General features: G+C 47.0%; 1 protein-coding gene across 4 annotated transcripts in view; it reads left to right on the top strand.

Annotated features, from left to right (window-relative positions):
- Positions 1 to 21,008, top strand: part of LOC135905462 (adenylate cyclase type 5-like) — a 291,632-nt gene that overhangs the window by 156,644 nt on the left and 113,980 nt on the right. For 3 of the 4 annotated variants that reach the window (XM_070531894.1, XM_065436412.2, XM_065436414.2), the window contains one exon: positions 5,857 to 6,565. In XM_070531894.1, coding sequence (XP_070387995.1) covers positions 5,857 to 6,565 — 709 coding nt within the window. Of the gene's footprint in view, positions 1 to 1,163; positions 1,611 to 5,856; positions 6,566 to 21,008 lie in introns of those variants that run through there. The other variant, XM_065436413.2, reaches the window with a different exon arrangement.

Raw genomic sequence — 21,008 nt, 5'->3', positions numbered from 1 at the left:
ATTCGAAAATTTCAATATTCGCACACCCCTAAAATATTTGCCTAATCCTCGTTAATGTGTCTTGTTCCATTGTCCCAGTATCGCCGTTTGTTTAAACTGTTTGTTTCGTATTCTAAAATGGCAGTTTAGGCAATCGTTCCTCCTTTCACATGGCAAGAAATAGGAAGGTCATTTCTCATCACAAAGTTGACATTATCCGGGTTAGGAGGCACGTGTGCAAGACAAAGGAAAATGCAACTCGTGTTCCTTACCTACTGGTGCACGTCTTCAAGTATAATTTAAGACCTGTCCTCTGCTACCCTTACGCGGCAGCGCAAATTTGATTTTTACATCAGCCTTTTCATTTCCACGCACGAACACATTTGACGACACTTAACATTCAGTATGCTAAAAAAAGTGGGACACTAATGCACTTGCAGCGTGACAGTTGCATCTTTCTTTTCTTTATCTTTCGGAACGTTGTTTACCGCCGCCCTATACACAGCTTTGACGACGCACCTCTATTTACGTCGTCGCCCATGCAGAAGCCACGCACTTTTACGCGGACATCACTCATTCCTGCGAGATAGCAGCGTTCCTTTCCAGGCGAGCTATGCTCGCAACGCGCGCAGAGCTTTCCTGTAATCTTTCTCGGAGGTCATCTCTGACTACTGCGGCGGGAAAGGACGTCGTTTCTGTGCAGCGGACTACGAGCGGCGAGGAGTTGAGCGTGCACCCAGCTACGCGGTTTGTGACAAATGCAACCCACTCGACTTGCGTGCCACCATTCCTGCTTGCGCGCGCGCGCCCGGAGAGATAGCCTCGCCACGCACCAACAAAGCCTTTCATCCCAACCTCGTCCCTTCTTCTAGGGCGCGTTGCGGGAGCGTAATCCCCGCAGGGCGTTGGTCGCCGCCGCCGCCGACGACGCAAGCGGCGACGCTGTGCGACGGCGTAGTAGTACGTGCCCGCGGCGCGTGCGTCCTCTTCGGCGCAGCAGCAGCAGCTGCCGTCATCCGAGCAGCAGCAGCAGGTGTTGGAGACGCGCTCGCTAACGCGCGGATTGTTCCACACGCACGCGCACCGAGAGCGCGCCCGGCCTCCTGCCGCTTCCTTCTCATTCGTTCGACTCACTCCCTCTTCGGCCGGTGCAGCTACTGGCCAGGGCTTGCCTGCCGGCGACGGACACGAGAGTCAAGTGCGAGCGGCTGTTCCAGAGCCACGGCGGAGAGGCGTTTGTGAGAAGCGTCGTTGGGCGTCTGCTGCCTTCTCTACGCGATACTTGGCGCGAGCGTGTGCTGCAACAAGACGTCACTCGTCTCGTCTCGAGAAACCGAACAAGATCGGCCGCCCGCGACGACACGTCTGAATGCCCGAGGCCTCCCGTGTTCTCGCACTCGCACCGACGAGTCTCGAGTGCGCACGACGCTGCTGTCTTAACGCGCGCAGAAGCGTACAGTAGCAGCACCAGCCGCCGCCGATATGCGCTCTGTCGGGAATCCGCTGGTCGGCGACGGCACGCCAACGCGTCCGCCGTTCGGCGCCGCCGACTAATGGGGAAGGCAATCTGGACGACGACTCAGCGAACGTGTGCTGCATCCCGGTCTGCGAATGGATCGCGACAGGACGAGGTGAGAGAGGCTGCCACTTGCAGACGCAGTTATTGGTATAGTGCTTCTTCTCCGGCCGGAATCTGATCTGAGGGCGACGACAGCGGCTCTGCCCTGCCGTTTCCTTCATTGATGACGGCCTGCACGGCCTGCGGAGGCCTGCACTGCTGCTGCTGCTGCTTATTGGCGTAGCCTTCGTTGCTTCCTGCCGCGTCTGAGATAGCATCGTTGATTTCTCGCCTCGTCTCTAATGACGGAGGGCCTAGCGGGGCACGGGCCAGAGTTTTTCATTTGCACGAACTGACCCGCTGGTCCTTTCATCAGATCGAGTGTCCGTGAGGTGTTGATGCTTCGCCCTCAGATTTGCTTTGCGTGTATATATGTACGTACGGGTGCTCCCTTTGAAGGCTTATATGGCGGAAGCGGCTGCGCAAAGGCGCCTGACACGTGCGAGTGTCTTCTTGCCGGAAGAGGTTCCAGCTTGTTTGTGCGAGACCGTCTGCTAGTGACAACACTCCACAGCTGGAATTGGCGAAAGGAGAGAGTCTGTCACCGCCAGGTGGCTCCTACGCGACTTTCCGTTTCCTTTTCTTTTAATAGCGTTGTGTGTCATTTCGACACCGATGTGTTCGGTTGGTCCGCCCGATTTTCACTTTATTTCAGCGCAAGATTTAGAGGTGGCCAAAATTAAACAGTGTGTGTGATTAACCGATCGAGCGGTAAATTCGTGTATTCCCACTTATAGAATCTAGAACAACAGTTAGCCAGAAAACGACTTCATAGTCCTTCAGAGCATAGCAGCGCCCTTTGTTCTTAACATCGGCGTAGAGTGCATGGTACTGTCGCTGGCTCTATAGCCTATCGTATACACAGCCAGCACGCAGTTGTTCAGGTTCATATCACCAGAGTTAGACCCGAAATCGTGTGGACAAACGTGACATCTCTCTCGTAGCTATTTGGACGGGACTTCGTTAAGTCGGAGCTCATTATTAAATGTCATCCGGCAACTGACCCATTATATGGTTTTCCAAGTTTTCGTACTGTATGCTGTCTTTCCGGGAGAATCCCGTGGTAGAGGACACGTATGCAGTCTGTTCCATGCATGCACACGAACGACAGACGTTGACTGCTTCCCTGGCTCGTCTGCTTTAGAGAACTGACGTCTGTCCGAAGCGCTATTACCGGGTCCTTGAAGAAACTGTAATGTTAAAGAGGTTGTGGCGGGATATTCGGACGAAACACGTCGTTATCTGCAACGGAGCCTGTAAAATGCTCTCGCGAATCACGAGTCTGGAATCGAACCTGTAATTAGACTTATCGGTTATTAAATACAAAGCGTTTCTTGGTTGACACTTGCCGCTGTGTCAGTGTCTATCTACGCAGCCGCCTACGGCTTGGTGCTCTCATGGTCGTTTCGTTAACTTGGATATTTACCAAAATTGGCACAGCATGACAAGAGCGTATGACGAACATAAATGATAGGTCATGACAATAATGTCATGACATGCGTGTCATGTAGGTCATGAAACAGCCGCCTACGTGTTGGTAGGCTCGCCGCACACTGCTTGGCATAACATCGACTCCCACAGGGCCTGGGATGTGCCGGTTTTTTTTGCCTATCCTTACGACTACATTTTTCTAACCTCATCGTCACGTGGCATAAATTTTCCTCTCCTCCCCCTTTACTTTCGCGGAGAGTAGTTTGGTATAATAGCAATCAGCACTTGGACGACTCTCTGAACTTTACTGTTAACATAGGTTCGCTATCTCTCTTTGCTGATTTACAATTCATGGTTTACAGTTCATTTTTATGTGCCGTTGCAGCAGAAGATAAGGATCACCGAGTCATAAACCATTCCTTTCTTTTTCTTTCGGGTTATGGAAACAGTCAGCCTTAATTAACGTTCGTCGGGCAGTTGAGCCTGCCACGCCAGTGTCATTTGAATTCATGACGATCGTTTGAACTGCGCACAGTAAACAGGGTGTACGTAGGTTACAAGGACTGGTAACTAATACTGGACTTTGACGTGTGACAAATGTATTGTGCGCTCGGACTCTGCATAGGGCATGGTCATCGATTTTAGTTTGCAATTGCCGTCCATGCTTGACTAATTACGGATTCTTTTCTTTTGTCGATTGTTCCTCCTTTCTGTAGTTTTATTCATTCTTTATGTTTCTTTTTCTTTCCCTCGTATTTCTCAGACAATATGGGTTTTTCACCTCATTTCATTTATTTACGCTCAAGGTTGTTGCGTACTTATTTAGTTTTTATGGGAGTAGGGGAGAGGGAGAGGAGGGAGCGATAGCTGACCCGTGGGTGGGTTACTTTCCCAGGCTCGCTTAAATTAGTAATCAACCCCGACAACAAGGACTTCACTGTTTATGTTCTAAATGGACGTGTAACGGCATAGTCGCATTTGCTGCGAGGGACGCCAACGGTAACTCATGTCCTCGGCGTTCTTGCTATTTTGCAAAGTGTAATAAGCAAGAGAAAGCCCTATCGTTTCGTAGCATCAAAATATCACTCCGCTTTGAAATTAGGTGGAGAGAGAGAGGGAGAGAGAAACGAAAAGGGCAAGGTAGGGAGGTTAACAAAGGATGTACCCGATTGGCCACCCTGCACTTGGTGAGGGGGAAAGGGGATAATAGATAAGAAGGAGAGAGTAGAAAAATAACAAAGAGTCAACCATTCGCAGAGTCATTCGTAGAGGTATCTCCAACGTCGGAAGCGCTCGTGCAGTACAGTGGCCTTCAAGAAGTGCAGAAGGGCTTTTGTGGCCTTTCGCATGTAAGAACGCGTTGTCCATGGCACCGGAATCTTTTCCTCAAATAGCACTCTATTATCTAACCTGCTGAATTTAGCTTGTGAAGTACGTCGTTGAGCGTCAAAGGATGGGCAGTGACACGGAAGGTGCTCTAGAGTCTTATCACGTCCGCACAAATTGCACGCCGCACTGTTGGCCATTCCCATTGGGAATGAGTAAGAATTTGCGAATGCGATGCCCAACCACACGCGACGCAGCAAAGTTGTTTCGCAACGGGAGAGTCCAGGTCGCAGGTGAAATCGCAGGTTAGGGTCGAGAGAGTGCAAGCGTGAGTTAGTGAAATCCGATGAATTCCATCGTAGAGGTGTGACGTGGCGAGCAAGTGATTGAAGTTGCCGCGCAGCATCCGTTCTTGAGGTGGGTATAGGCTAACCGCTGATGTTTTCGATGAGCCGAGCACACAGCTTCATCTGGGCCGTCATTGCCAACAATTCGGCAGTGGCTCGGCAGCCATTGAAATGCAACGTCGTGTCCTTTCTCGAGTGCGTGGTCATGAGCGTGCCTTGTTTCGTACACCAGCTGATCGTGTAAACCATGACGCAGGGCAAACTGCAGAGTTTGTAGGGCTGCTTTAGAATCACAGAAAACGGCCTAGCGATCAGGAGGCTGCTGGACTGCGTCATTGAGTGCACCTTGAAGGGCCGCAAGTTCTGCTGCTGTCGTCGTGGTGTTGTGGGAATGTTTAAATTGCAAAGAAACGGCGTCCGATGTAAAAACCACTACTCTGGTAGGGCTGTTGGAATTGGTGGAATTGCCTGTGTAAGTGCTTATGCGGCCAAAGTAATAAGACTAGTATAATTAGGTGGCGATTAGTAGAGTAGAATAACAGGGAACCAACCAGGAATAAACCGCGCAACAGTTTCTGCAATAATGAAGTTCCTCCTCCTCCTCCTCACCGTCATTACACAGCTTTGAAAAGTTGATGTTCGCGACTCGCTTCGTCTGTCATGTCTTTTATACTGACATTGCTGAGATAAGGAAAGCGTTCTGAAATAATATCAACACAGTGAGAAATGGCCTGTCAGCTAAGCCTCATGTCACGGGTGGCCTAGATAAGGGTACTAAGTTGGCGCTGCTTTTTTCGTAACTTGGTTTGCGCTGTGAGGCAGGACGGAAAGGTTATAGCTACATATGAAGGCGTCAAGGGGGGAAATTGGTTGCTAGAGCTTACATTCATATTCACATCACAAAATTCAAATAGACCCGCACACAGAGAAAGAAACGAAATAGATGATACGAGCGCTTGACATCAGCAGCAGCTTCTCTGTTTTTGCGCTGCGAATATGAATGGAAAGACAGAAAGATCGAGGAACACACGAGTAAGGACTCTCTCTCTCTCTTTTCTTTTTTTTTTTAGACGTCTTAGTGTTTTTGTCGGTCACTCGTGTTGTCGTCGTCCCCAACTGGCCTCCCAATCTCTCTCATTTAAAACCTTCTCGCAGACCGCACGTCCTCTGGACCAAGATGGCGGTGGCGTCCGGTGGTGGTGGAGGAGGGGGCGCTTCCGACTCGAGCGACTCGGCCGGTGGTGGCGGCGGCGGTGCGAACAACAACAAGGAGACGACATGGGAGTACGTCGAGGCCAAGACGCAGACGCACACCGTGACCAGCGTGGACTGCTGCACCTCCTGCTACTACTTCTGCTGGTACCAGCACGTGCACCGCAACGACATCGACTCGCTCTACCAGCGGTACTTCCTGCACCTGAACCGGCGCAGCCTCACCGCGCTTCTGGGAGTCATGGCGGCGCTCTGCGCCCTCGGGGCGCTCCTGGACCTGGCGCTGTCCCAGCGGCCCTCCCAGCCCCCGCCGGCGGCTCGAGCCGCAGCGTTCGGCGCGCTGCTCGTCTTCTACCTGGCGCTGGTGTACGCCACGCTGCAGACCTCGTTCCGCCAGGTGCACCTGCTCGTGTGCAGCTATCTGGTGCTCGGCTCGTTCGTAGTGCTCGTGGCGCTCGTGGCGCTCCTTGACCCCAGCGCTGCCGAGCGCGCCGTCGTGTCCGACCTGTGGTGTGCGCTCTTCCTCGTGTACGTGTCGTACGCCCTGGTGCCGGTGCGCATGCGTGACAGCGCCGTCGCCGGGGTCCTGCTGGCCGGAACCTACCTGGCCTGCAATCTCGCACTGCACGCTGACACCCTGCACTGGAAGCGGGTGAGTGTTCTTTTTTTTTTTTTTTGAACTGTACAGATGTTTTCTTTGGAACTGTCCAAACTCCCAAACCTCTCTGCTCCTCCCGCTCCCTCCCCCCCTCCCCCCCCCTCCGAAACTATTAGCTGGCTCATTTTTTCTGCTAGCAACGGTTGCTCCAGTAGTTTTGGAAACGCCCAGAGTTTCGTGCTGCCAGCCCCCACTGGTGCCCGCATAGATGTTCGTATAGATGACTTTGAAGAACTGATTAGGTTCCTGCATCTTAGGGTGCTAATACTGATATAACGTAGCTCTGTCCATGAGCACACAACGTCACATCCATTTTGCACTCACCAAAATTATATGCTAAAAAAAATTCGCTTAGATATTTCTTGTAACACTGCCTATTATGATATTACGCCACGTTTCGTGGACCGCCACGCCTATCGGTCGAAATTGAATTGAACTGTGACACTCCAGTTTGCCAAGGGCCAGTGTACGGCTACCTTTCTGGATATAATGTACCAAGCCCACGGTAACCTTTGACTCAAACTGTAGTCACCGACGAAGGATGACCATACATATGCCCCGGCCCCTTATTGTTGTTCATGCATTTCCCAGTCCATCGACTGATCTGCACTGGCAATCTTCCTCACGAGTGTTGCTGTTATGCTCCGAGATTAGCCCCCCCTGTTCAGTACTGGCACAATCCTGTAGAAAAATTGTGAAGATGGCTTTCTCACACTGTTCATTGCTCAAACTACGCCGGTCCACGCATCACTACAATGGTGAATGCTGCGCCGCTAGTAAGTTATCTTTGCTTTCATGCATTCCTTGTGTAGTAACATCATGCATTACGCACAAAAGCAACAACAGTGCGTCCAGCTGGTCAGTAATATCAATCATGATTTTAACGGTTCTCTGGTTGCCACATCCTGGGCGGCAGCGAATTGCGGGAACGCCAGATTTGGACTTTCATAATCGCAGATGGTGATAAAAGCTTGGGATAACGAGAGGGATAGGACATACAAATGCGTTCTAAAGTACCGATCAGACTTCGGAGCAGTATATGCAATGCAGGAAATTCGTGTATTACGGATGATTCCTGCAATGAATTAAAAACTATACAGCTCCAGATTGACCTATATATGGGAACATCCGCGGAAAACCCTAACCCCTGCATACGCGAGTTGCCGCGGCTATTGCGAAGTAGCGCCAACCTTTGACGGGTGCTGCCGTTCTGTGATTGGTCGCTCAAGCCGTTTCCGCTTCCGCAATTTCCGCTTCCATGATGCCTGGCTCCGTTGCTGCTCGCTGTCGCACATATTCACCCATGCTCCCATGTCGACAAAGCAGTAACTTCCGCTCGGAACAAGCGGCTGATGCTATGCAAGTTCCGCTTGACATCGGAAGCCGAGGGAGGGAACAAGAGAGGAGCACTGCGGAGAAGAAGGACCCTATTTCAATTAGTCGACGAAAGCGTGTATTGTGAGCTTTAGCAAACCGTACGGCTCGAAAGTGGTAGCGCTTCCGGTAGGCTTACAAGAGGTAGCTTAGAAAGCGCTAACGCATCCCGACGCCATGATTGTCATCGAGGAATAAGAGACGCATAGGCACATAAATAGAACACGAATACTCTTAAACTACAGACTTAAACTTCGTGTTAGGTTCTGCCTCGGGCCGTCATATTAGAGGCGTGTGCATAAAGTCTAAGCATGCTTACATTCTGCAGTTTACTTTTCAATAAAACACTCTCGAGGAGCATGATTAGCGTGCGTCATCGCGAACTGCACTGAAATATGGTCGTACCATCGCTTACTTGGCTACAAGCCTCCACATAGCTTGGAGACACAGCGCGCACGTTTACATGTCAGTATTTGGTCGACCCGACGCAGTAGCATGTCATTTCGTAAGCTTTTCGTGTGTCTTTCTTTTCCATTTTCTGACGAAATACAGGTGCGTTCTAAAGCATTGATCAGGTGAGCCCAATTCTGGTCGTATTTGTACCCTCTCACATCTAGTAAAAGCTTGCATGCTCCTGTAGAGTTGGTGGACGTGACATCTGGGCCAGTTTTTATGGCATATGGCGAGGCATATATAGAGAAATCAGCGAGACTGGAAATCTTGTTCTGGATTCCGAGAGCTACGTAGCCGAAAATTGTGGATGAAGGCAGATGTTTTACTCTGGAGCTTTTCTTTCTGATTTCAGTCATAAACCGAACAGCCCTTTTATCACCTCCGCTGTAAGAGATATCATAATAGTGATACAGCCGAGAGGTTCATTTGCAAAATGTCACGCTGCAGAAAGGAGCGGTGGCAGCTGCAAAAGGCGCTCCACAACTACGGTTGTCCAAAACGTTCGCCGTTATGTTGTGAGCGACATTTCAAGGTAAAACTGGGCGCCACGTTTAATTCTAACACTGGAAAATTACGAACCGTACAATAGCCAATTTATTAGCCGTATTAATAATAGCGTAAATCCTTCATGCGACATCAAGCCCTTTTAAGTGCTGCACCTTTCAGTCGACGGCTATAACGTAACAGTGGTTCGAGATAAATGATGCGGTGCTTCTGAAATCAGCAGCCGAATATATGTATCAATGGCTACGTTGGGATACACTAACAGGCTTTAAGGGAGCTCCCCCATAATGAAGCTGCAGCAAGAGGGCCCGGTTTCCGGCTGTATTAATAAAGCATTCTAGTTTAGGGCACAGCCGATATATATATATATATATATATATATATATATATATATATATATATATATATATATATATATATATATATATATATATATATATATATATATATATATATGGTGAAGCTGCTTGTCTGACCCAATCCCTAAGCCAGAAGATTTAAATAAATAAATAAATAAAGGAGGAAACCGCTGCTAGCTTCCCCACTCGCTTAGAGCGACCGCATGCCGACAGCAGTCGTGTAGCCAGGAATTGGCGCAGCGGGTGTAGTCATATATAGCCGTATTAGTCGTACTGGTCGTATGACGCTAGGGCGTTTTGAAAATAGGGGACCCAGAGTTGGACGATACCGTCGGCCCGGCGTACAAAGTAACGTAAAGAGAAGTGCGAAGGAACGCTAAACGCGCACAAAGGCGTACGGGCTCTTGGATGCGCAAAGTCGCTCGGGGGCGCTATTTCTAAACCTCCCGGAGCTTTAGCTTTCGCGCGCCCAAAGTTAAAGGACGGAAACAGCGCACCCGCGTCTTCGCGTACCTAAAGCCCCGCGCCATGCTTGCGCTCTCTTGCGCTCCTTTCGCGGTTCTTTCGTACACTTCCGGCGGTTGGCGCCCCCTAACTTTTATTTTGTTCTTCCTTGCTTGAATACGATGGAGTGCAATACACGGGTCCAAAGTAACGCGAGACAGACCGGACAAGCACGACTAACTGCGTGTTTGTTTTGTGGTTTAATAGCTGCACACCTAACTTTTGGTGCGCAAAACCTAAAACTCCCTATTAGAGAGGTTAATAGGAACATTAAAAATAGCACGCTCGGGCGACTTTGCGTAATCAAAATCCCGAACTCCATTACGTAGGCCCTCTGCGTTCTTTTGAAAGTCCGGCGTTTCGCGTCCCCTAATTTTGGGCGCGCAAAACCTGTTCAGAAATAGCGTACCCAGCGAACAATAGAAAAAAAAAAACTCCGAACTCCATTATAGGCACTTCGCGTCCTTTTGCACTCATTTTTGCGTTCGCTTGTAAGCCTGGCGTTTCGCGTCTCCTAAGTGTGTGTGCGCAAAACCTATTAATGCATCAGCTTTAGCTTCGACGTAAGAGGCGCCGTCATTCTGTTTACATAGCTCCGGTGCTGAACACTTCCTTTTTTTTTTCGTAAGCTATGACAGTCGAAAAAAAGATATAATAAAGTAGGGGGGGAGGCTTGCCATCACTTGCCTGCTCCTTTGCTACGAGTAGGGTTGCCGTAGCGCTTATCGACGCCTGTTTAGTGTCATCGAAGGCAGCAGCTGTTTCCTCGAATTGATTGCTGCATTGTGGACGAATGACTCATACCATGCTACAGCGACGACTTTTCACCTACGTCAGCGCTTTCGTACTTGTGTGAATCTAATAGCTTTATAATGTATGTGACAGCCACACCGACTTACCACGAGACTCTAGCAGAAAACAAGTAGAATATCGCAATATCGCATTGAGAAGCTCACCGGCCATACTATCTCATTTATTTGGAGTCGATACAGGAAAGCGAAAGTGCCAATATTACGCTGCACTACCCCCACTCCCTCCTCCCCCCTTAAAAAGAAAGCATGATAGCTGAGGGATCTGCGCCATCTGCACTATTCGAGAACAAAGTTTCGCTTTGTGTTATTTATTTGTGTTGTTTGTGGCGAAATGTATTGGAAATTTCAGAAAATCTTAAAAATGCCAGGCCCAAGTTAGCGGCCATGATCCTGATGTTTTATGTCTATCCCTTGTAGGGATGGTCGATTATTTTTTTTTATTCCATTAACGATTAATGATTTATCATTTTAGCCTTTAATCGATTAATCGTTTTCGATGCGTGGTTTTTCATCGCATAATTGATTAATCGAAATTCTTGCCGGGCATCTTTAAGAAGGTTGCGACACAGTTATCTACTTTTGAAGGGCCCTACTTTAATGTTTGGGAGGCGGAACCAGGTTTTAAACACAAGTGCATGAACGCTTGATAAAGGATAATTTGTAACTTGTTAAGTTCACACTTGTGGCTTTTGAAAAGATGCACAAAGTATGTTATAAAACGGCCCTTAGTGCACAATTTAGTGAGATACATGACACTAGTGAATCCCTGTAGAGTAAAGTTAATTAAGAAATAAGCAAAAAATGGCAAAAGTGAAAGGTGAAGTCCAACTGAAATATGCAAAATATTGCGATATGCACAGGTTAAAAGAAAATCACTGGTTTTGAATTTCAAACCACATGCTCTCCACTGCAGAGCGAAGGAATGCCAATTGGCGTTTGGGTGAAACCGACGCATTCTTTGAATGGCCGCACAACTGCAGCGTGCGGGAACAGATTCTCGGACGCTCCAGATTTGCTGGTATCTGCACGAGCTCCATCGTTATGTCGACACACGTGCTACAAACCGGCGCCCATGCTGTGCCACCTCTTTAGCGGCGTGGGAATTGCACGACAATCAGGCGACTGCTATGGTATGCCTTATGAAGTGCGATGGCATTTCAAGCCTCCGCCTTCGGGCTGCGTGGTTGCGTGTGCGGCGTTGGGGAAGAGAAGAGAAGCGCTGGGCTCGGCATCACTCGGGTCTCGGGAAAATAGCCGACAGTCGCTCTACCACAGCCACACAGGCACTGCTGGTGCGCCGCCGTTCCAGCACGATTTCAGGATTTTTCGAGCCACTCCGGTCAGACTCTCGAAAACGATTAATCGAGAAGGTCTAATCGACTAGGTGAATTAAATGAAAGTCGGACATCGATGAAGATTCATCGTTTCGTGGGATATACATTTAGTGGATTAATCGATTGATCATTCATCGATATTACCAACCCCAATATCTTGCCTCATAGGCACAAAAAAAAAATTCTAATTTTGAAACTCGCTTGTTACAGCATAACTACATATAACGCGCCACAACTAAATGCTCTGTACAAATCAAGTTTCATAACCTTCCTCTGCATCACGAAGAGAGTTGCATCAACGTTTCGTTCTGCCATGCTAGTGGAAGTTTCTCGTAACCTTGTGTGTACCGCGCAGCTGAGTGGCAGCAGAGGGCTCGGCGACAAAGTGCAGATGTGGCCTTTACTCTATAGCGAGAGTTCGCTACATGCGTTTATTTATTTGTTTATTTACTTATTTACGTATTTACGTATTTATTATCTCCAACGCGTGCGCCTGACGCCGACGTCGGTTTCGCGCACCGACGCCCGTCAAAACCGCGTGTCACTCGTGCGGTTGCCGTCGACGTTGCTTCGTTTTTCCGTCGCCGTATGACGCCGTATATTCATTTTGACCAAGCAATTTCTTGTCTTCGTGTCACGCACCTCTCTCTTCCTTTTTTTTTTTTTAGAGGAAGCTTTAGCTCGGGTGCTCCTATCTAAATACGTGTAAAAAGAGAATTCATTTTTCTCGGCAACCACTGTACCAAATTTGGCGAGGTTTGCTAAAAAAAAATTAAATTCTAGTGACTGTGGGTTTCGAATTCTTGATTTAGGCCGTCAGTTTCTATTAAAAATGGGCAAATATAAAAAATTTTCAGAAAACGGAACTATCAAGTTTACAACTCTGTAACTAAGCAATAAAAATGATATCATAACTCTGTGAATTGAATCTAATAGTACATCTAAAGCGGACAAAACTTATATGTTGCGCATGAAACTCAAAAATATTATTAATATGGAAATACAGCTTTGCGGAGCCCTTGTGCACAACGTAACAAGTTCGCGTAAGATATAAAATGACATATCGAATTTGTCCACTTTCAATGGTCTAATGGATACCGTTTACAGAACCGCGATAGCTGTTTTTGATTCAGCGCCATTTATCTGTAAACTTCATGCGTCTATTTTTTGCAAACATTCAAATTTTTGAAAATCTCTAACAAAATTCAGACACCTAAATCCAAATTCCACTTCCAACAGTCACTAGAATTTAACTGTCTTTCTCAAATGCAACAAACTTCATTAAAATCGGTCCAGGGTTTACTTCGGAAAAAAAAATTTCGTTTTACATGTGTTTGAATAGGCCGCGACGGAGTTGGGCCCGAGCTAAAGCTTCCTCTTAATACTGCGCGGTATACCCGACTGCTACGCAGATAGCGCGCCATGGCCCGAGCATTGTTATCGCGCAGTCCGATGAAACTCGCCGGAAAGCAATTTGTTTTGTCTAGCTTCAGAGTCCTCGTTCGGTGGCACAGCTGCGACGTCGACCGTAGCGCAGCGCCTGGACGTGCAGGGTCTGTCTCGCTGTTGCGTCTATTCTAAACCGGGTGGAACGGAAATGTCATTGTCATCATTGTTCCTGGCAGTCACTCTCCTCGCTGCTTTGTTATTAAGGCGAGAGCCTTAAGTGGCTTGTTGCAATGGCTCATACCTAAACACATAAACGCGGCGTCTGGCACATAGTAGGGGGTTGCAGAGCGGCACCATTAAATCCTCCGAACCTTTACCCCACTAACGAGCTTTGGGAGAGAGCCTTGGCCAGCTCCGACCTCGAGGATCAGCAACGGCTGATTGCGAGGGCCCAGGACGCGGCCCGAGCTCAAGGCATTCTGGAATGAGGACGCCTCTCCAAAGCTGCATTCACCCAATAAAAATGTTTATTCTCTCTCTCTGGTACAGTGGTACAAAAATATCATCATCAGCAGTGGCACATATCCCCGTAAGCAAGCAAAGAATACAAAGGCTCATACACCCTTGAGGTAGAGGCTACAAGCGTTCAATAAAATGAAGAGAACCATGCATACATTAATTGAAATCACTCACGCAACACACAGAACAGCATACGTTTCAATAAACAAAAAGCTCAAAACGAGCATCCGAACCATCAATAAAGCTTCGCATATTTCCTTCGGAAGTACGCTACGGCCGAGCATGCTCGCCAAGCGAGAAACGGGGGTCGACGTGCGAAGCGGTGGGAGCAAGGCGCTCGACCACGAGTGCTTCTTTCCCCTCCCGAGAGGATGCGACGTAAAGTCGAAGAGAAAGGTCGTTGGCGCGAGTCTGACACCGCCATACGAGCGGTAGCTAAGCGTCGAAAACGAGCCCGAGAAGCCGAACTGCGAAAGCAGCTACTCGACGATGCGAGACGGCAACGTAGAGAGGAGACCGTAGCTCGCAGACAACGGATTGCCACACGTGTACTTCGCACTGCGGCTCGTTATGACTTGCAAGGAGTCTGACCCCTCCGATCATATAACATAATACATTACCAAGTGTGCAGCAGGCTGTCGCCTTCACGTGTTACATGAGTGTAACATGCTGCCGAACTGTCTTTTCATTTACCGTTATTTATTATTATGATTTGTGTAAAAGCGGGAATAACGAGTGAGGACCTTCTGGACTTGCCATGCTGGCAATCTTTTATTATTATTATTATTATTATTATTATTATTATTATTATAATTAATTGCGACAGTATGGGAAGCTTGGCCTATGAAGAGCCCGCTATACCGAAGTCGTAGCTAAACATACGTACATATAAGAAAAAGAACACTAGACCAGAGATTAATAAAAAAAATTCAATAGCTTTCACAGTCGATTAGAGTGGAAGATAACAGTAAATACACTTTACTTACGAAAGCCACGAAATAAGTTGCAAATATCTACAAATTATGCACAGTGGAGAGTCGGCCGCGTCACCTTTGACAAACAGTAGTATGTCTCTGTTGATATTGAAATAGTTCAGCTCAAAGCGAAGCGCTTAGAAAAAATGCTAACGCGATTTTTATGTTCGACTTGTACAGTGTGTCGAGTTTAAGGTACAGTTCGGTAACTAGGTGACTACAGGTTTGCGGTGCTGCCGCATGCTGTTATGTTGTCCTTTTGTGTACGCGTCAATTACCTTTCGTTACAGAAGACACACGCAAAGAAAAGAGAATTCAGGGGCGTTTTTCGTTTATCGTCCTATACATAAGGAGTTCTCGAACATCTAGCCATGACGAATCCTATAGCTCTCATGATCATTCGCGGACCCCTTGAGAGTTCACAGCATATGCGCGGGCCCTCCTTCCTTTTTCGTTTCGTTTCTCTTTCCATTACCCATCCCCCAGTTCGGTAAACAGGCAGGAAGCTTTGACCTAACCACCTTTTTCTGTCTTCATTGACCGCTCTTTTCTTTTTCACGTTTCTTTCGTTATAGTCGACGTGTCTCCTTTGTTTTCTAATCCTGTCACTTCGTAAATTTTGAAAGTGCCTTGAAGCTTTATTGAGTACGAGAGCCAAGTGAAGAGCTTTTGCTTTGTTGCTATCGAAACGAAAGTTAGTTCAGGAATATCTTTCGCAGCATCATCAACGACTCACTCTTTTTAACTTATTAGTCAGTGTGAAAATACTAAAAACGTTAAGTGCTTCGACGTGGGCTAGCTAGTTGGTTTGCCACGACTGTATTGGTGTATGGCGCCGCGAATGGGGTACACAGGAACACTAACACTAAACACGAGAGACGAACGCGGAGCTTGCGTACTCAACAACTGTTGATTCGTTCCTCTACGCTACTCATGCATATACTTTTTTTATGACAGTAGTTTGGCCGCATGTGTGTCAACGCACCTTGAATAGTTTTATATCTAGACGCTGTTAAATTCTTAGAAGAAAGGTTTCGCGCAGGACGGTAACCAGCGCCTCGTCTTTGAGGTACGTGCTTCGTGTGTCATACGCGCCCTCTGATGTTGTTCCATGCCCGTTACTTTTTTTCCATCAAAAATTTTATCTGCTTCTCTGGGCGTGATCCTATTGGTATATACGTACGAGGAACCTAAGCGAACGGAGAGACAGTTGTCAGTGCGTGAGTTCTTGTTTTTTTTTTTCGTGTTACTGTTCCTGTGTGTGGCACCTTCGCAGCGCTATACAACAATGCAGTGTAAGTATGTTTCATGCAGCGCACGTAAATACGCAAGAAACACAGAGGTTGTAAACTTGTTTTAGTACTCGCTAGGCTGGCAACGTGTTGGTGACGCCAGAAAACTTCCGGTCGCGCGTTTTAGAGCGGAGTCGTTTCCACAGCCGTTTTCGTGCGGTGGCGTGTGCAGTACCAAATGTCATGAAAGAAAAAACTGTCCTTCACCCGAATGTAGTACGAAGCTACAAAGAAAACGCCTGTGGGTTTCTCTGAAAGAAAGCTCCGAAGTCGAGGAAAAGTTTGCACTGCTCCCGGGTAAGTCACCTCGACGCACCACACCTCGGGTGCTTCGATTTCTTTATGTACTCATACTGTTGGCATGTCGACCGTTACAGGGTGGGTCAAAAGCAGCACTTCAACAATTAGTACAATACATGAATATTCCAATATTTCATAGAGCACAAAAGAAGCGGGTCAATAGCAGCATTTCGGCAATTAGTACAGTGCATGAATATGGCAGTACATGAATAAACGAACATAAGCAAACAAAAATGGTATACATAAGCAAAATATTCTGCACGTATTCCGATCAATAATGTAAGACTATAAATGCAGTGTTAACAAACGAGCTCATACACACACAAAAAAAAGAAATTTCCGATGGGGCCCTAGCGAAGGGCCTTTTAATATAAGTTGAGGGGCTCGCCAAGAAAACGATCTTATGGGTTATTTTTCTAGTCGGGGTCCCAGCCTCCTTATCCCATAGGTGCATGCAGCCCTGACTGAGCTCTCAATGCCGTGATGTTGTGACGTCATCATGCGTTTACTCTAGAACAGATAAACTCCAGGTAGCTAATAAAAAAAATCCTGTTGGTTTCTTTTAATTCTTACACAGGTAACACATCACATTATCTACGAGTGCCGTTCGTTCGAAGGCCGAAGGTTCTCTCTCTCTGTCTCTGTCTCTCTCTCTCTCGTGCCAGCTTAAAAAAAAGATAGATTTATTGGAGTTTGATCTCACAAAGCAGCAAAAAAGGCTATGATGGCTGTTGTAGCTGAAGGCTCTGGATTTGTTTAGACCATGCGTAATTTTTTAACGTGCACCCAAACATGGTTAGACCAGCTCCTTGGACTTGTTTCTGTAGCGTTCTATTGCCTCTTTTTTATAGCTGTGTCCCTTTTCCAAGCTTTGGCATAACCATCCCCTTCGGCGGCCAATCTTCATTTCTTTCGCAGCTAATAAATACGCAAGTACACGAGCATTCTTGCAACTTGCCTTTATTAGAGTGCAGTCGCCGTGGCCGAGGATCGAACTCGCGATCTCGCTCTAATCAATAGAATACCATATATATAGCCACTGATCTATGGTAGTGGGTGGCGTAAGCTGTTTACACACTCGTCGGATCGCAGAGGAATGGGGCTGAGGCCCTGGCAACAGGCGTCATTGATGCGTTGAGCTGCCCCGCAAGTATCCAAAATTGGAAGTGTGCGGCTGTCTCAGAACACTAGCGCCCCTCTTCGCGCATTCGCACTATGTCCTTCTGTTTTCTGCTCGCTGTTAGTTCCCTACTCTTCTTCCAGTGTTGAATGCATTCCAGTGTATAACGCTGTGTATTTCCTCGTAGTTTAGTTTTGCAAAGCAAGTGCAAATGCACTTGTAAACAGATTCCGTGCAATTACTTCTGTACTTCTCTCTCTCTCTCTATTGCACTTTCGCTTATGATAATCAGGCTAGGGGTGTGCGAATATTCGAAACTTTCAAATCACGAATCAAATATTGTCCATATTCCTCAAATCCTATAGTGACTACATTCGGAAACCCGAATATTTCTCGAATACTTTTCGAATACTTTACGACGTCGACTGTACAAGGTCAAACGCGAAATTGAAGCAAAAACGCGATAACTTTCATCCTATCACAGTGAACATAACGTACTAAGAGCGCGCTCGCAATAAAATGTTCACGCACGGCATTCAGCAGTGGGTACTGTTTGGCACTATATATAGATGCACCACATGTGTCCAACCATCCGATTAAATCAGAATGAGTTTCCTTGCAACATACTTAATACTATAGTAGGGACCATCTGCCTTGAGCATTTGACCTAGAGAAAAACTTTTTTTTTCCCCGCTCTGCCGGACACCGCAAACGGCATGCATGTCTGTTCTTGTGCCGAAGGCATACACACATGTTAATTGGCCGGCACGGGTACCTTTATCAACTTTATATGATATTGCACGATTGGGTATGGCCCAAAAATCCTGAGTTTGCGAACAATCTGCTTAGTTATTCGTAGTGCTATTTTACGCTTTTCACGAAGCACGCTCTAAAATGTGCTGTGTAATGACAGAATGTTTCTACTGTTGCGATTGCCAGGATGTGAAAAGCACTTGATATTATTAGTGAGCAGGCTGTAAATTATTCGCGAATTATTCGGAACATATTCGATATTCTATTCGGTTCTGGAACTATTTCATTGTTGTTATATTCGATCCGCTTCTGGTACTATTCGATTAGTATTACATTCAGACTCAAGAACTGCTATTCGCGCTAGTCTGGATGTTGCAACGTGGGAGATAAGTGCCGCCAAAGGCGAATCTCAGACAGAAATAGACTTAGAAAATTGCTTCTGCAAAGGTGCGTCTGGAAAAGTACGTCTGGAAGAAATAACGTTGAAAAGAACTTGTAGAAAGTAGTTGTGAAAGGTGCTTCGTTCATGAGAGTGTTCTTTATTTGTACTAATGTCTTGCATGATTTGTGACATTGTCGTTTTCGTACGCATTGCTGCTTTGATATGTCTTTCCTAATGTCGCTGCTGTTGGTTCGACTGTTATGATGTTTGCATTAACTTTTGGTCTGCTCGTTCTTTCACAGAAAGTGTGCTCGTAAGTATACAAAACTATGTGTGTAACTATACCAATGGCTACATGGACAATGACGCCATATATGTGCGCAACATCTGCTTATTATTTCATGAGAATAAAAAATCGATATCCGGAAAACCAGTACTGGGATTTTGAAAAATCACCTTTTCGAGTTTGAGATTAACTATAAAAAGCAGCGCCTGTCGGCTGATAGAGACTTACGTCGTTACGTCGCGCGCTCATTTCTTCTTTCCCTGCTCGTGCAATCCATGTGAATGCATTAATTATGCCGTGTACTCAAGTGCTCTTTAAGCTCCCTACGTTTTAATTAACGCACCATGTTCAATGCAAAAGGAGTCGCCAGCCAGCTTTTCTTTGAAATATTAATGCGTAGGTCTTAATGCATTACAGGGAGGGACGGGACGTGAATAAGTTATCGAGCGCCGATTTTCAACCGAACATATGCTTAGAAATGTAATTCGAAACGCACTTCAAAAATGCTTTAATTTTCCCGCGCAAAGCTTCAATATTTGCAATTAGCTATCGAAGTATTCTTTAGTCACCCTTGTTCAATGGTCCTCCGTCGGCTACTCAAATAATGCTTCACAAACGCTATCGTGATAGCTCAGCGGAATTTTCGTGGAATTCTTAACACCAAAGCTTCACCCTCCGCTGTTTTCTGCCGTTTTCGATTCCTCTGCTATAATGTATGTGTCCTTAAGAGGATTAATCGGGGGCCAGTGGTACTGAATAGCTTATGTGCAATCGTGGCCGGCGCTCTGTTAGCTTTGCACAGTTTCCTTGCACGCCCTCTTGATGCAATTATGGTCTACAAGACCTTTTCGCTGGTACTTTCGTTTGCAGGGCTGTATTTTATTCGTGTATGTCATCACCTGCTGGCGTCTTAACATGATCAAGCTTGCGAAAGCACGTGTCATTGTCTTCGTTGTCTTTGTTAAAAGGTGTGTGATGACAGACTCAGTCAGTGGTTAAAGCAAAGCATTGCAGACATTTGTCACATTGAAGCTTGGCACGAAGTCAATATAACTTGAGCGGGAAGCTAACGCACCGTATCAGTTTATACTGGTATTGCTGTGACAATTCAGTTTGAACAAATCATTCGTGACGTTTTTGACAAGCATCTTCAGAAGTTGATGTACATATTCAGCGCTGCAGCACCATCATAATTAAGATGTCGATGATGATAATGATAATGATGTTTATAATTATGATGGTGGTGCTTATAATTATAATTGTGATGATGATGTTCCTTCAAAACATGGTAGCTAGGTACCCACAATGGGGGATGAACCCAGACTCTGCTGGTTGTACGCACATTTAATAACGGCTGGAACTGATGAAGAGCCGGAAGGCGGTAAAACTGAACACAAAAGCTTACTGCATAATTGAAAAGTCAGACAAGATGAATGAATGATCACATTTCAAAGAAATCCCAACCTAAAATCTACCCTATAACGGAAACTTAACGGCACACTATAGCACACTATAATTACATATAATTCCAGAGGAACTAATCTCACGATGAATGTTGACGTTAACGCGATAAGCATCGAAACAATGTAGTGACACACCTTATTGCCTACGCCGAAACGTTATGCAGCCGGACTCCTCTCTCACGCTTCCCTAGCACACGCTGCGCCACCTAACGGCGCCGCTACGAAGTCCACGCGTTTCGCAGGTTAGATTCCGCCGAGCACAGAAGAAACCTTAAAGAATTTCTTTTGTCTTTGAAGGAAGGCACATACTCAGTGGCACACACCCAGTTATCCAAGTTGGTCCGACGGTTGGTTCTGATCTCTGTTCCCCGAGTACAGCAGCTTGGTGCGATACTCATTAGACCATGCACTACACAGTGACCTAAGTTGGCAGGGAAATGGTTGGAGACCGACCGACCGACCGACCGACCGACCGACCGACCGACCGACCGACCGACCGACCGACCGACCGACCGACCGACCGACCGACCGACCGACCGACCGACCGACCGACCGACCGACCGGCCGACGACCGACGACCGACCGACCGACCGACCGACCGACCGACCGACCGACCGAC

The sequence above is a fragment of the Dermacentor albipictus genome, chromosome 1, assembly GCF_038994185.2.
Source record: "Dermacentor albipictus isolate Rhodes 1998 colony chromosome 1, USDA_Dalb.pri_finalv2, whole genome shotgun sequence".
In the NCBI taxonomy this organism is placed as follows: Eukaryota; Metazoa; Arthropoda; class Arachnida; order Ixodida; family Ixodidae; genus Dermacentor; species Dermacentor albipictus.
Note: the sequence above shows the minus strand (reverse complement) of the source record. Positions and strands in the feature narration are given on the sequence as shown.